Below are 15,427 nucleotides of genomic sequence, written 5' to 3' on the forward strand. Positions count from 1 at the left end.
TGGCTGTGCCCTTTTTGCCAGGACTGCTGGGAAACTTAAAGAAATATTCTCAGCTGCGTTTTTTTTTTTTTTTGTATTTTCATTCTTGAAGGATGCCTTGCTTCTAACATACAATTTCTTGCCGAGTTCATTTTTAACTAGTGTGTGTTATGAGTCATTAGTACCGGCTGCCTCAGAGCCTGGTTGGCAGGAGGCTAGAAATGCATTATAAATAAAGGATGTCATTAAGTGTGGGAACTTTGGAATCAAACCCCAGCTCCACAGCTTGGGAGACCTTGGGCACTCATGTCACTTGCTGCACCCTTGGTTTCATCATCTATAAATGTGAATGGATGAAGGGGGCCTGCTTCTTAGGATTAAATGAAATGAATCCACATAAGCCTCAAGCTCAGAGAGTGGCAGATAGCAAATAATCATCATTATTATCATGATTGAGGCTTTCCTTCCAGTAAGGCAAGAGGAGCAAACTTGGGGACCTCTACCCCAATATCAGGTGTAACCCTGAGTCTGTACCAGCCTTGACAATCAGGAGTGGACAGATCTCCATCCCTGTCTAGGCTGAGGCTCTGTGAGGGCCACCACTAAACTCGGAGGACCTGGTATGGTGCCTGGCGCGTGCTCAATACTTGCTGAATGAACGGATGAGGAAGCGGGTACGATGGGCCACGGCGGGCAGCTGTTTGAGGGCACCACGCGGCAAGGGTGTCCCGGGGCACTTGAAAGCCTTCCTGCTGTGGGCTTCAGGGCCCAGAGGCACTGTTCTTTAATCCTCATGGCAGTCCTGCAGTGGGCTGCCTCCCATGTTCCAGATAAGAAAACGGAGAGGCAGAGACACAAAGGGCTCTGTCCACAGTCCCCCGGGTAATGCGTGGTGAAGCCCCCAGGTCAGTGGGAGACCCTTCCCCTCCCCGTGCAACCCTACGTGCATGTGCTCCCGGGCTCTGAGTCCAGCTCCCCCAGAAAAATGAGCTCATTTCAGTCTCTTCCTCACTGACCACAAAGACTCAGTCCTGTCCTCAGAAATATTTGGAAAGTTTTATTTAAATGTTTTGTGTTCCCTTTTAACCAACACCAAAAAGAGAAAATTTTTTGGCTATTTCGAACAGGAGCGTCCCTTCAGAGAGAAGCTGGCATGTGTGTTTAGAGCCGGGAAGCGTCTGCTTTGCCAGGTTCCTCTTCCCAGCCTGGGTCACCCGGGGCTGGATGGCCAGTCCTCGGAACCGACTTCCTGGGAGCCCCAGCACGACCTTAGAATGAGTGAGTGAGCAAACCTCCCTCCTGAGGAAGACCTGGTCTCCCCTGCATTTAGGGATGGGCTTGGGGAACTGGCCATGAGCCTAGTGGGTTCCAGAGGGACGGGGAAGGGGCTGGGGCAGGGTCAGATCCGGAATGTTCCATGGAAGCTCCAGGGCCTCTGGGTCTGCAGAAATAGAGTTGCTAGAAAAATAAGAGGCTTTGAGAAGTCTGCAGTCTATGCTCTCTGCCTGCCCAAGAGAAGCCTACCCTGTCGGCCAAAAGGGGGCAGCTGGTGGCGGGGGAGGCTGGAGGCCAGCAACTGATCTGGCCGCAGTGGAGGATTCCAGAGGGGAGCCAGGCGGGTGGCAGGCAGACTTTGGTTTCCTGGGTCCCCTTGCCGGCAGCGGCAGAGGCGGTGGGGGTCTCTGCTTCCCGCCTCTTTGAGGTGTGGGCTGCCAGGCCGTGGGCAGCACCGGCCATCGGTCATGGGCTGGTGGGTGCCCGGGCCCTGGGCCCTCAGAACAGGCCGCCCAGGGGCAGCAGGGCCAGCAGGAGCAGCAGGGGCCCGGGGGAGGGGCTGCTGGACGAGCTGGCTGAGGCACAGTGGTCGCGGTTGGCACCGATGCAGGCTGCGTAGGCCATCACGTGGGGGATGTAGTTCTGCTCGTGGACGCCGTGCAGCAGGTGCGCCATGGGGCCCTTGGCAAAGACGGCCACGTCCTCGCCGCCGTGGGTCTCGTGGCGCAGGGGCACCGCGGACTGCGCCTGGTAGTTATTGTGAGCTGCAGGCCAGAGAAACGCTTGCTGAGCGCCCGCCAGGGAGCCCGGCACGCTGTAGCAGCTTTCCGTGCCCACTTCCGGGCTGGCTCAAGTGCCCTCTTCCCCCATTTTTTATTCAAGGGGGGAGCCACTCTGTGTAGCAAATGGGATCCCAGTTCCCCAAGCAGGGATCAAACCTGTGCCACCTGCATTAGGAGCGTGGAGTCTTTAACCACTGGACCACTCAGGAAGTCCCAAATGCTCCCATTTTATAGAAGAGGAAGCTGAGGCTCAGTGCGGAAAAGTCGTTTCCTACACCAGGCCACAGGACTCAAGCCTGGGTCTGTTGACACAGACATCTGCTCTCTCAACCCACAGATCTCTGGGCTGTCTGGGTTAGAAGGGAAGAGCCAACCCAGGAAAAGCTTCTGATCCTTGGTTGTGCCATTAGGCCCCCAGGGGGGTGCTGGGGACATCATGAGCAAATATTCAACAATATGGAATCAGATAAGCAAACTGGGAAGGCGCACACACACACTGGAATACTATACAGCCAGGACCGGGGACCTGAATGTGCTAGGCACCACACTGAGCTCATCAGATCCAGCTAGCCCTTCAGACAACCTTGGGAGGCAGACCATTCTTCGGAAGGAAACTGAAAATGAGGAAGGTGAAGTTATGTGCCCAAGGTCACAGAGGTGCTAGATTTTAGGAGGGGATTCAAATCGACATTGTTCTGACTCAAGTCCTATCTATTCTGGGACACCTCGCTCCCAGCCTTGACCAGACGACTATACTGTTTCTGAGCTCATCCCTGAGGGGGTGCCCTGTCCCCTCCCAGCCCTGGGCCTTGCGTTCTCACCATAGTCCACCATGGAGACATTCTCTCGCTCACCACCCACCACCTTGTAGCCGGGCCCGTTGCCGTACAGGATGGCGGTGAAAGGCTTCTTGTCTGTGTCACTCACCATGGGAGCCAGACCTGCGCAAGGAGACACTGGTCCAGGGGTCATGTTGGAGCACCAGGAGTACAGGATTCCTGGGTCCCCCCCCAAGGAAGCCACCTTCCAAGCCCAATTTATTTCCAACCACAATCAGTTTTGATTGTGCCCATGTCCTCCCATCTGTTGGTCCATCCACCCCTCATCCATCCATCCATCCCTCCATCCTCTCCTCTCCCCTGTCCATTAATCCATCCTGCCTCTCATTCTTCTACCTATCAATCATCCCGGTGGGCACCCATGCACCCAGGCATCACTTGCCTCCACGCCCCTCACCCTCTATTCCCCCACCTGCCAGTAACTTCTCTTCCCTCCCCAGTTCCGAGTCCCACATGTGCCAGGCAGGCCCTGGGCTTGCCAGCTCTCCTCCCCTACCCCCGCTCCTGGATGGCAGACGCTGGGAGTGCCCAGTGCCCACCCCAATGGAGGCCTACCTACCAAAGATAGAGTTGCCACGGGGGGTGTACCCGCCAAAGGTAAAGACGTGGGAGTGGTCAGCGGTGACAACGGTCAGTGTGTCTTCCACGGAGGTCATAGCGCCCGCCTGCCCGATGGCCTGGTCCATCTCCACCGCCTCGTGCAGTGCCTGCTTGGCTTTGCCCTCGTGGTGCCCATGGTCAATCCTGCCCCCTTGGGACGCCAAGGTAAAGGCCTCTGGTCAGGAGGCAGGGAAGGAGGTGTAATCCCCAATTCCCATCCCCCTGGGTTAACCGCCGGGTTAACCTCTTTGATGGGAGCTCCCCTGGGCCAGGCACCATGCCAGGCATTTAATACAGCTATTCAACCTTCCCAGCCGCTCAGATGGTGAGTCGCTGGACCACAGGCCCATGTGTAGACAGTGCAAAGTCAGGTTTAAAGCAGATCCACCACCCCACGCTGCTCCCTGAGCTGTTTCCTTAGCTGCTCAGAGTCCCTGAAGATCTCAGAGAGTTAGGGAAAGGGCCCAACATGCCTGAATACCTACTAGGTGCCAGACAGAAAAAGCTGACGTCTTGTTCCCCATTCCTGACAACTGTGGGCAGAGATGGGTACAATCAGCCCAGTTTACAGATGGAGCAGCTGAGGCCGAGAGTGGGGAAGTAACGTGTCCAAGGTGAGATCTGCTGGGCTTTGAATTCAGATGACCCACTCTGAAGCCCTATTTTTCCATCTTTGAATACATCCCCTCTGAGTGAAAAGTGAAAGTGGAAGTGAAAGTCGCTCAGTCGTATTCAACTCTTTGCGACCCCATGGACTGTATAGTCCATGGAATTCTCCAGGCCAGAATACTGGCATGGGTAGCCTTTCCTTTCCCCAGGGGATCTTCTGAACCCAGGAATCAAACTGGGGTCTCCTGCACTGCAGGCATATTCTCTACCAACTGAGCTCTCAGGGAATCACTCCAAATTACCGAGTGTGAAACACACTCTTAGAGGGGAAAAGCCCTCGGTGCCTGGGCAGTGCCCACAGCAAGCTTCCATACAGGCCTGGAGAAGCCTGCACCCCATGGTGAGCCGCCTCCCCCAGGTGAGCAGAGGAGGCCTGGCTCGGTTAAGCCTGGCTTGAAGATCACAGCTGAGACTGTGACTGCAGGGAGCACCTCCCATCTCTAAGAGGAAGATGAAGCCTGGGTGGACACTCCCAACTCTGAGGGTCCGGAGCCTGGGCGCCTGGCCGCCCTGCCTTCCTGCTGGCCTGGGCCTCACCACGCAGGCCTGGCCGGCTGGCAGGGTGGGTCCCTCCTTTGTTGTGGCTCTGGGAGCAGCTGGCCTGGCCGGCCCAGTCCTGGCCCTGCTCACAAAGAGGACCGCTCCCGGGGGAGCTCGTGCTCGCCACCACTGGTTCCTGGCTGCTTCCTCAGCATCAGAGGCCCATTCAGGGCCAGGCCGAGACCGCCGTGCTTGAGTGGGAACCCCAGGGTTTGGCAAGAAGGCAGCCAAGCTGGGTTGGCGGCCGCTGGCCTCTGGAGGGGGGAAAGGCCCGAGTGTGTGTGTATGTACGGTGGGAGGATGTGTGCAAGTATGTCCGTGTGTGTGTGTGTCCAGGCAGAACATGAATAGTGGTTAGAACTTTGGAAGATTCCAGAGACTTTATCATTTCCTCTCACTTTCTATTGTGATCGCCTTAGCTATTGGGCAATCATAATAATGATAATAATAGGAGCATTGAGGATTTATTCTCTGCTGGGCCCCCTTCCAAGTACATTACGTCTCTGGACGCAATGGATGCTAATAGTCCTTCTTGGAGAAGTTACAGCAATGCCCAGGTAACAGTCACAAAAGCCAGTGGGTGGCAGCACTCAGACAGCAAGTCCAGGGCCTTAAGGCAGCACTGAAACCCCAGCAGTGTCAGCAGACAGCACTGCTGCCCCCCGAGGGTCTGGCTCTCCCAACCCTGGGGCCCCCAGGACACACCCAGGGGCTGCCCTGGGCCTTCTCCTTCTGACCTGGGCCTAGTCACAACAGAGGTCCACTGTCCAGCTGTGAGGGCATCCACAGACCAATGGGCATCTGGTCGACCCTCGGCCAGTGTCCTTGGGCCCAGCCAGGCAGCTGCCCAGGGCACCTCTGACTACAGGGGCTCTGCACACCCCTCCAGAGACAGGCTCTGGGGAGGAATTTCCAAAAGGAAGAAACCTGCCTCCTCTCTCAGGAAGCCTTCCTGGACTGGTAAGCCAGATGTGCCATCTCCACGCTCAAAGGAGAAGAGCTTGTTGGGCTGGAAGCTTCAGCACCACCCCTTCGCTCCACCTCTCTCGTTCATGACCTATCCTCCCCAAAGGAATCTCCCTGCTCATCCCCAAATGGGACAGTGCTCTCTGAGAGCTAACCACCCAACCCCTGAACCCGCCTGGATGCTCCCAGGGAAGCAGCCCCACAGCCAGGTCTGGGCCCCCTACCTTCCACCAGCAGGAAGAAGCCTTTGGGGTTCTTGTTCAGGATCCTGATGGCCATCTCTACCATCTCGGAGAGTGAAGGGTCAGTCACGTTGTTCCTGTTGAGTTCATACTGCATGTCCCCGGGCTCAAAGAGACCTGAGGAGGAGCCAGGAGGGTGTGGGTGTCTCAGGGAGCAGAGGCTTCTCACACATGACTTGGGGGTAAAGGGAGGTGGGGGTGGAAGCAGTTCTGGGCGGCTTTGGGAGGGCTGCCTCCGTTCGTCTTCTCAGCCTCGCCATGGTGAGGGGTCACTGTGTCCATTTCACAGAGGAGGAGACTGAGGCTCAAGTGTTCCGTAACTCGCTACGTTCAGCTGCTAATGGGAGACCTGGGATTCCACTCCATCAGCCCATCCGAGCCTTGGAGGGCCCTGGGCATGGCAGAGGACTGTGTCCCGACTTCAACAAGACAGCCTGGGTGTGTGTTTCCATGCCAGGTTTGAAGGGCTCAGTGCTTATATAGTGAAACAGAAGAAGGTTTGGGGTCACTGTCTCCGCTGTTCCCTGAGTGTGGAGTCTTTCCCCTCGTGAAACAAGGAGCGAGGTCCCTTCCTCGCTCATATCACAGGATTCCACGTGTACTGGATTGCTGTTTTCCAGGCCTGGATGTGCTTCTAGAACACCTTGCCCTTCCCTGCGTGCACGGAGCCCAACAGGCGCTCCAGGGAACAGAGTGCTTACTCCGGGCCACACGTCACCCTGTGTGCTTTGGAAGCACCTGGGCACCAGCCTCCGAGATGTCGCCCAATAACACTTCCTCCTGGAATTCACGCTCACATGCCCTCCCTCACTGACTCGGGCTGGCCTGTGTATCCAACAGAATACTGTCCAGACAACGGCGTGTGACTTCCAGGCCTGAGCGTAAGACACTGTGGCTTCTGCCTTGCAAACTCCTACCTTCTGGGGAAAGCCAGTCACCATGTCGTGAGGACACTCAAGCAGCTCAGTGGAGAGATTCACGCAGTGAGAAACTGAGGCCTCCTGCCAACGGCCCACACTGACTATTAGCCATGTGAGTGAACCACCCTGGAAGCCCCAGACCCAGTCAAGCCTCCGGGGACGGCAACCTCCTGAGAGACCTAGCTAAACCACTCCCAAACTCCCGACCCAAAGAAGCCATGACGGAGTAAATGTTTGCTCTCGTTTTAAACTGTAAAGCTTTGGGATACTCTGTTATGCAGCCACAGAGATAACTAATACATGAGCTCATTTAATCCTCATGACAACGCTGAGGCAGGCCCGATCACTGTACCCACTGTACAGAGGATTCGTTATTCTCATTTTATAGAAAACCGAAGCACAGAGGGGAGAAATCACTTGCTCAGGGTTGCACAGCTCGTGAGTGCTAGGAGCTGGATTTGAACCCAGCAACCTGGCTCTTCAGCCATACATGGAATTTTTATGCTCCGCGGGTAGAGGCATAATCCTCTACAGGCAGCGTGGGCTGTGGGGCCCAGGTGGGCAGAGAGCTGGTGTGTCGGAGCGATCCTCCGGGTGCCCTGCTCTAAGCCCAGAATCTCCGAGGACACGCCCAGGGCCCAGGGGCCGTGTTCCCTGAGAAAGGCTTGCAGGGGGCTTTGCCACCACCTGCTTGGCCCAATAGCCAGGAGGGAATGGGGACCCAGACGTCGGCATGGTGGTACTCAGGGTCTCATCCCACCTCACCTGGAGCCGCCCCGGGTCCCACAGCTGTTACCCAGTCCCTGAGGAGGTGGGGGCAAACCGCCCCCCTCAGTCAAGATCAGCGGAGACAGTCTAGCTGGCTTCTGCCCTGGCAGTTCCGCAGGGCTGGCTCTGGGTCCCCTGGCTCCACAGCCAAGGATTTAAGTCCCAGCGCCAGCTACGGTTCAGATTCACCTGGGCTGTGCGGCCTGCCAGAGCAGGGCCCTTCTCTGAGCTCTGTTTCCCTTTGTGCTCAATGGAGCTGTTCGCCCTGCACAGCCAGCAAATTTCAGATCTAGTTCTATGAACCAAAACCCCTCCATCAACCCTCCCAGGTCCTAGAGCCTGGGACAAAGGTCCCTAAGGATTGGGGGGGTGGTGGTGGCTCGGGCCTCATCCCGCAGTGCTGGCTCACACAGCCCTGGCCCCAGGGCGCCCAGCTGGATGTCCACTCCACCCCCTCCACTTACCCAAGAGGTAGTCCACGGTGTGGGGGTCAAGGGCCAGGAGATCAGTGCGGTTCCAGACATAGTGAGAGTGCTAGAAGGAAGGGCCAGCGTCAGGCAGGCTGGGACTGGGGAAGTCAGCTGGGCTCAGAGTCTGGGGCACCATGTGTGTCCTTCAGTCATTTAACAGTCCCTCTCTGAGGACCTACCAGCCCTGCCTTCAAGAAATGGCAAATAAACAGGTAATTTTAATGCAAGGTGATGAGAATTCTGAGACCAGGGGCACTGTGAACCTAGAGACAAGATCAGGGAGGGCTCCCTGGTGGTCCTAATGGGGACTTGGAGGACAAGTAAGACCTGAACAACCTGGAGTCAGGGAACAGTGTTCCAAGCAGGGGAAGGAGTGTGGAGCAACGAAGAGGAAGGCACAGGTCACCAGTGCTCAGTGAGCACTCACTGAGAGGTGTGGGCTGTGCGTGTTCTCAGAGCCGGGAAGGGAGCAGGGCCCTAGCTCTGCCTGGGGACCCCCGCTAAGGGGGTAGTGAAGGAAGTACAGCTTCCCCAGGGCATAGAGGCCACGGGAAGGGACTGGCCAGCTTGCCTGGAGAGGGTGCCATTCAGGCCATTCAGGCCTGGACGGGGGCGGGGGGGGGTGGGCTGGGGTCCTGAACTACCAGGAATCAGCTGTGTGCCCTTAGGCGAGATCCTCGCCTTCTCTGTGTGATGGCATCGGGATCCGAGGTTTTTCAAACCTCCGGGGCTGCTCTGGGAAGGAAGGTAGGAAGGCTAAGAAAGTGGGGCTCCCCCGCCGTCCCTCACTTCATGCCCGGGGGGCAGGTAGACAGACAGCGGCTGGGGATGGCAGTGTCTCTCAGGCTTGGGCCGGGGAGGGGCTCTGGTCTAGCCAGAGCTGACTCAGAAGGCACGGGAAGAGTTCAAAGCGGCTGGGTCGTTCCCCCCACCCACCCCAGGGGACCATTCCCCCGTCCCTACCCCCACCTCAGTCTTGGCCCGGCCCCATCCCACAAGGCCTCCCCAGGGGCCAGGCCTGGAAGCCTCCGAAACCCAACCCCAGAGTGACATCAAAGCGGCTGCCAGGCTGCTCCCCACTGTCTTCAGCTCCGACCACAGTCATTTCCAGACCCCAGCTGCCCCAGGCCCTGTGGCCAGCAGATGGATTTCACGGGCCGGAGCTGCTCCCAGGAGCGAGTGCCCAGGTCTTCCCACGCTCTGGCCTCCCTTCCCTAGCCAGCACGTGCCCTGACTCTGGCCCCTCCCTGCCACCGCGGCCTGCGAGATTCCCCCCACCGTGGCCTCCTCCTCCCGCCCCCATTTCGGGGTTTCTCAGCCCCTCGCTTGTGGTCTGTCCCCTCTGGGTTCCCGTAGGTCCTGGGCATCTCGCCATCCAAGCACAGTGTTCCACGTTTCCTTGGCCATCTGATTCATCCTTTGCACCTCAGGCCTAGCCAGGGGCCCCGCACTCAGTAGGGGTGCAGGTGGGCTGCATGTCCACGCAGGTCATTCCTTGACCCACCCTCTTCCACACTGCCTGAAGGAAGGAATCAATGGGCACCTACTGTGTGCCATTCAGACACCTGTAAGGTCCTTTGGGCCTGAGCTAAGAATCACAAGCCCATTCTACAGAAATGAACAGATGCAGAGGACACCTCCCCACCCAGTCGTCGGGCCCCCTGGACAGGCTACCTTGTGCTTCGGTTTGAAGCTCTTCCAAATGTCGACGAGGTTCAGGCCGTCCAGCCTCGTGCCTCTGGCCTTCTCATCCAGCTCATACTCCACATCGGTTCTGTTCTTGGGGAACATGTACTTCCGGCCGCCCCCCATGATCACCTAAAGGGGACACAGCCATCAGTACCCCGGGGGTGCCATGCCATCTGGAGGTTCCCAGAGGCCCGCCTGGAGAACTGGGCTCCCCAGGGATGGGTGAAGTGGACGCTTTTCTGGGGTGGTGAATCATGGCTCCGTGTGCGCCCCTCTCCCCGAGCCTCTGCGCCTCTGGCTGGGCCGGGAATGAAATCACACGTCTACTGGGATTGTGGTTTGGGCTTCAGAGTGCAATACTGGCACTAACCTCCCTTACCTGGCTTTCCAGAAGCCCAATACCAACTTAGGCTGGCGTGAGAGCAACAGCATCTTACAGCGCATGTGTCGGGCACTAAGGACTTGAGACTGCTGCCGTGTTTAGCCGCTAAGTCCTGCCCCACATGTGTGACCCCAGGGACTGTGGCTCGCCAGGCTCCTCCGTCCATGGGATTCTCCAGGCAAGAATACTGCAGTGGGCTGCCCGTTTCCTTCTCCAGGGGATCTTCCCAACCCAGGGATCGAACCCAAGTCTGCTGCGTCAGCAGGCGGGTTCTTTACCCCTGAGCTGCCTGGGAAGCCCTGAAGGGCTTAAGATACCTGATCTTGTTCAGCATCACACAAGGCTGCAAGGCTACCCACGCCACCTCCTTTCCAAATAAATGGGTGCAGAAATATGATTTCTTTCCCCTAAGGCCACACAGCCTCCTCTGCAGAGGACAGAGCCAGGAAGTGAACCCAAGGCCCCTCCAGCTCCTGCTGTGTCCATGGAGCTGAGGATGGGGACTCCGACAGAGAGCTGCCTCCTCGCCCCCACCCGGGAGGCGAGAGGCCTCTGCCAGGGAGGTCTTGGGGCAGCCCAGCTGGGAGCCTGGCAAACAGTGGGCCAGCGCCCACGTCTGTGTAGTCACCGCCAGGCTAATTTTACCCACCGCGCTGACCCACGCGGGCAGACGGACGCGGGGCTGTTTGTTTTCCTTGGGAGTCCATGTTTGAAGTCCTGACTATTTTTAAAACGGGGGCCAAGGGCATAACAGCCGCCGCCCGTGGTGACCACCACACCAGTGTCCTCCTGTTACCGCAGGCGGCAGCCCAGGCCGCTGCCCCTGGCTGACACCTCAGGAGTGCAGAGTCCAGTGAAGGCCGACCTTAGACCCGGTGTCCCCGGGGCTGGCATTTCACAGGCACCCTCCTCAGAACCCAGGCACCACCGGGGGGACAGGGAGCCAGGAGTCCAGGCTGGGGTGCAGGTGGTGGATACAAGGCCATCCTAGGTCCCGGGGAACCAGAAAGGCCTCTGAAGTCAGACTGGAGTTGGAATCCTGGCTCTGCTGTATCTTGACCAAGGTCCGGGCGCTTAAGCTCTCTGGCTCCATGTGTCCCTCTATTAAATGGAATGGACAGCGCATGCACAGGACTGGCCCAGGAGGAAACGCAGTGGTGAGCAGTCCAGTCCCAGCCGCGCCCCCCGCCCCTCGCCGGGGCTGGCTTCCCCTGCAAGGCATTCTCACGGCCAGCAGTAGTGGAGCTCGGGGTGGCTCCGTGAAGGCAAGCTTCTCACGGCCAGCTCCGGCCGGGTGCTCTGTGGGGCGGGGCAGGCTTCTGAGAGAAAGGAGAAGGGGACCCCGGGTCACTGGCTCCCTGCCCCCCCAAACTGTTCCCACAGAACCTGACCCCTTGGCATTTTCAGAATGGAAAATGAAGGCCCCAATCTTCTTGCCGGGAGCCTCGTCATTTCCAGCCCCGGCAGGGACTTCACACACTCATTAAACTCCCAAATAACAGACTTGCTGTTTGGCTTTGGGGTTTAGGTTTGTGTCTTTCATTTTTCTTTTTCTTTCTTTTTTTTTTTCAGTAAAAGATATTTATTTTCAGGGCGGACACCAGCATTTTTGTTTCGTGTGCAGCCTGGGGGTGCTGGGTGGGGGGCTCTGTGGTGGGGTGGCGATGGAGAAGCAGAGAAGGACGGGGGGGGCTGAGGGAGGAGACGGGGGACGGGGTGGGCCTCCCAGCGGCCGCACCCCCTCACTCAGGCTGGGGTGCAACCCCCGCCCCTGCATCCTCTGCCAGCAAAGCCTTCCTTTAAGCTCCTGTCCCCTTCTCAGGCGGTTGCCGCCAAATCTCTCTCAAGAGCAGTCCCGTAATTACACCCTGCACTTGTACAACAAATGTTCTCACATCCATGACCTCATCTCGGCCTCCAGCAGCCCCAGGAGGCGAGGCGGGGAAGGGGGGGCGCGCTCTGCTCTTGCTACACAGGTGGGAACACAGGCTCGGGGGAGGGAAGCGACCCGTCAGGTACCCGCAAAGTCAGAAGGGTGCTTTGCCTGAGATGCTCACTCGCTAGGAGCTGGTCACCAGGACTACACACCCTGAGAAGGGCAGCTCAATCCACAGCTCAGAAAAGAGAAACGAGAGGTTGGAAGAGGGGCAGGTGGCACTTAGAAACTGGGGGGGATGGCGTGGGGGGGAGCCAGAGAGTTAGTCTGGGGGGGCAGAAGCAGACGGAGCAGGAGGGGCCTAGGGGCTCTCTCTCTGAGCCCCCCTGAACCCCCATTCTAAGCTCAGGGGCTGAGGTCCCCTCCCCTCCTCACTAGCACGCCCCCCAACAAGGTAGGTAACAAAACCTTGAAAAGGAAACCAACTAGAGGGTCTCATTTAAGAAACAGAGGCTGGGGGCCCATCTGAGTGTCAGGTGGATGATACTGGGGCACGCACTAAGCCTGCTCCATCCGTCAGCTCGTGTTTCAGGGCAGGGACGCACGGCCACTCCTGCATAAATGCTACCACCTTCTGAACACTCACGAGGCTTCAGGCCCGGCGCTAAACTCTTACAGGGATTATTTTATCTAGATCTTGCAATGGGCTTATAACGTAGGTACATTTCACAAAAGGGCTGTAGAAGGGAAGGCTCAGAGAGGTTAAGTAATTGACCCAAGGTCACACAGCTAGCAAACAGCAGGCCAAGGAGGTGACCCCAACTTTTAAAGTAAGAGCGTGCTCCAACCACGGCTTGCACATCACCTTTTCTCTGGGCACAGTGCCTGGGTGCACGGGACTCACTCCTGTCCATGCATGCGGGAACGTATGGGGCGGGTACTCCCCTCAGATGGTACCGTGTCACCCCACGCTCCAGGGCAGTGCCAGTTCCCAATGGACAGAATAATCCCTGGGCGCCTGACTCTTGGGGCGTGGTGGTGGCCACCTCAGGGTTCATCCCTCAGTCCCACCGTGGTGAAATCCCACAGTGCCTCCCTGCCCCAACCGCAAATCCCCTAATGGGCTGGGAGCCCTCCCAGGTGAGGGCAGAGCCAGGCCAAGCCGCTTCTCCTGGGCCAGTCTGGGCCTGAGGCCTCAGGCCCACTGGGGCCCCGCCTCACCAGCCCTGCCCGGCTACCCCCCCCCACTCCCGCCCCGGCTACCCAGCCCCACCCTGCCCACCCCCCGCCCCGCCCCGGCTACCCCCGCCCCGCACTTGCCTCAATGTCCTTAACGTTGTGCATGAGCTGGTAGGCGATGTCTTTGCAGCCCTGGCTCAGGGCCTCCGGGGGCATCTCGTTGTCCGAGTACCAGTCCCGGTCAGCGGAGTGGGCGTAGGAGGCGCTGGGGGTGGCGTGGTTCACGCGCGTGGTGGTCACGATGCCCACGGATTTCCCTGAGGAGTGGGGGAGGAGGGGTCGGGCTCATCAGGACATAGTGCTGTCCAAGCCAGCTGTCTCCTCTTTCCCTCAACTCGCTGAAGACGGGCCAGTTCCGCTGCCGGCCTGGGCCCCAGGCTCCCCACCGGAACTAAAGGCAGGCTTATGCGTGTGCTCAGCCACTCAACTCTTTTTGACTGCATGGACTGTAGCCTGCCAGGCCCCTCTGTCCATGGGGTTTCCCAGGGAAGAATGCTGGAGCGGGTTGCCACGTCCTCCTCCAGGGGATCTTCCTGACCCAGGAATCGAACCCAAGTCTCCTGCATGTTCTGCGCTGAGCTAACTGGGATGGCAGGGTGGGTGGCTTCCAAATAGCCAGACACCTCAGACCCTCTGCCTCTGTGACCCTCCCCACTCCCAAGGGCCCTTGAAGCATGAGTACCTAGGCGGGAGCCTCCCCTCCACCCCCCCAAGTCCCACCCCTGCAGGAGGCCCCCTGGCTGCCCTGCAAGAACTCAGGGGCCCCTCCGAAGGGCTCTCAGATGGAGTGTGACTCTGCCACCTGCATCAGCAGGGCTCACACCACGACTCCGGTGGCGGGGGCATCCTGGTGCCTCCCAGTTCCAAGGAGGAAAGGAACGGGGGTAGACAGCTGCTGGACTCTCATGAGACCAGAGCTGGGCTAGACCCCTCACCTTCCTCACGCTGAACCTACGAGGGGCTATGTTTTCAAGCACATTTTAGAGTCAAACAAATAGACTCAGGGAAATGAGCTGGGAGCAAACCCACACTGAGTAACCCCCTAAGCCACGAGACTTCGCTGTCATGGAAGAGAGTCCCTGAAGAGTTTGCGGAGTCCAGGAACATCAGAGCCGGGAGGGCCCTGGCGAGCCTCTTTTTCTGCTCTCTCCCCACTGTACAGTTGGAAAGACTGAGGCCCAGACAGGTCACAGAGCTGGGCCCTGTTGCGCACAGCTCACCCCACTCACCTGCGTCCTTGGCCCAGCGCAGGATGGAGGTGACCTCGTTGCCCTGAGTGGTGTTGCACTGGGAGCGCTGGGTCGCTGCGCTCACCCCCACGGTGCCCTCATTGGCCTTCACCCCGCACAAGTAGGCGGTGGCCGTGCCTGCGCTATCGGGGACCTGGGCGTTGGTGTTGTACGTCTGCAGGTGGAAAAGGAGGGTCAGGAGACGGCCCGGCCTCGGTCCACCCTGCTGCCCCCGACCCCACCCACAGCACGGGGCCTGGACACGAGGGAGACAGAGACCTCCTGCGGTCTTGGCTGAACCCTGCTGCCCACTGAGGTCCCCCCACCCCTAGAGCCAGCAGATCCCCTAGTGGCCTGCCTCCTGCCTCCCCCCCACACCCTGGCAGCCAGGGTAACAGGAAGCGGCAGGAACGCAGCGTTCTAGCACACGGAGGCTCGCTGGGCAGAGGGTGAGACCTGGGTCAGCTCTCCCTGGGTCTGGAGCTCTGGCAGCCAGCAAGGGGTGGAGGAGGCAGGTGAGTGTGGAGAAGGGAGAAGGTTCTTGAAGGAGGGAGGGAGGCTGGGGAAGGGGAGGGAAAGTGAGGGGGAGGCAGGATCTAGGAGGAGGAAATGGGGACCCCCTTATTCAGACTTCCCTGGGGGCTCAGACAGTAAAGCGTCTGCCTACAATGTGGGAGACCCAGGTTCAATCCCAGGGTCAGGAAGATCTCCTGGAGAAGGAAATGGCAACCCACTCCAGTACTCTTGCCTGGAAAATCCCATGGACAGAGGAGCCTGGTAGGCTACAGTCCATGGGGCTGCAAGAGCGACGTCACTTTCCTTTCCTTTTATTCAGACCACTGATGGGGACCCTGAAACTATCTGCCCACAGCATCTAGAGGACCCCCAGCACTGCCAACGACAACCCCCGTGACAGAGCTACCAGCTTCCATCTGAGCCGCCTTGGGAGAAATGAACGTCAC

The 15,427-nt window shown here is 58.6% G+C and overlaps 1 protein-coding gene across 9 annotated transcripts in view; it reads right to left on the bottom strand.

Annotated features, from left to right (window-relative positions):
- Window positions 1-1,021: 1,021 nt before the first annotated feature.
- ALPL (alkaline phosphatase, biomineralization associated) overlaps window positions 1,022-15,427 on the bottom strand; it is a 64,774-nt gene continuing 50,368 nt past the window's right edge. For all 9 annotated transcript variants that reach the window (XM_012152824.5, XM_060411482.1, XM_012152832.5 and 6 more), the window contains exons 5-12: window positions 14,466-14,640; window positions 13,318-13,493; window positions 9,725-9,868; window positions 8,045-8,114; window positions 5,875-6,009; window positions 3,435-3,626; window positions 2,858-2,977; window positions 1,022-2,018 (exon numbers count right to left, since the gene is read on the bottom strand). In XM_012152824.5, coding sequence (XP_012008214.3) covers window positions 1,753-2,018; window positions 2,858-2,977; window positions 3,435-3,626; window positions 5,875-6,009; window positions 8,045-8,114; window positions 9,725-9,868; window positions 13,318-13,493; window positions 14,466-14,640 — 1,278 coding nt within the window. In that variant the 3' untranslated portion in view covers window positions 1,022-1,752. The remainder of the gene's footprint in view (window positions 2,019-2,857; window positions 2,978-3,434; window positions 3,627-5,874; window positions 6,010-8,044; window positions 8,115-9,724; window positions 9,869-13,317; window positions 13,494-14,465; window positions 14,641-15,427) is intronic.

The sequence above is a fragment of the Ovis aries genome, chromosome 2 (genome assembly GCF_016772045.2).
Source record: "Ovis aries strain OAR_USU_Benz2616 breed Rambouillet chromosome 2, ARS-UI_Ramb_v3.0, whole genome shotgun sequence".
Lineage (NCBI taxonomy): Eukaryota > Metazoa > Chordata > Mammalia > Artiodactyla > Bovidae > Ovis > Ovis aries.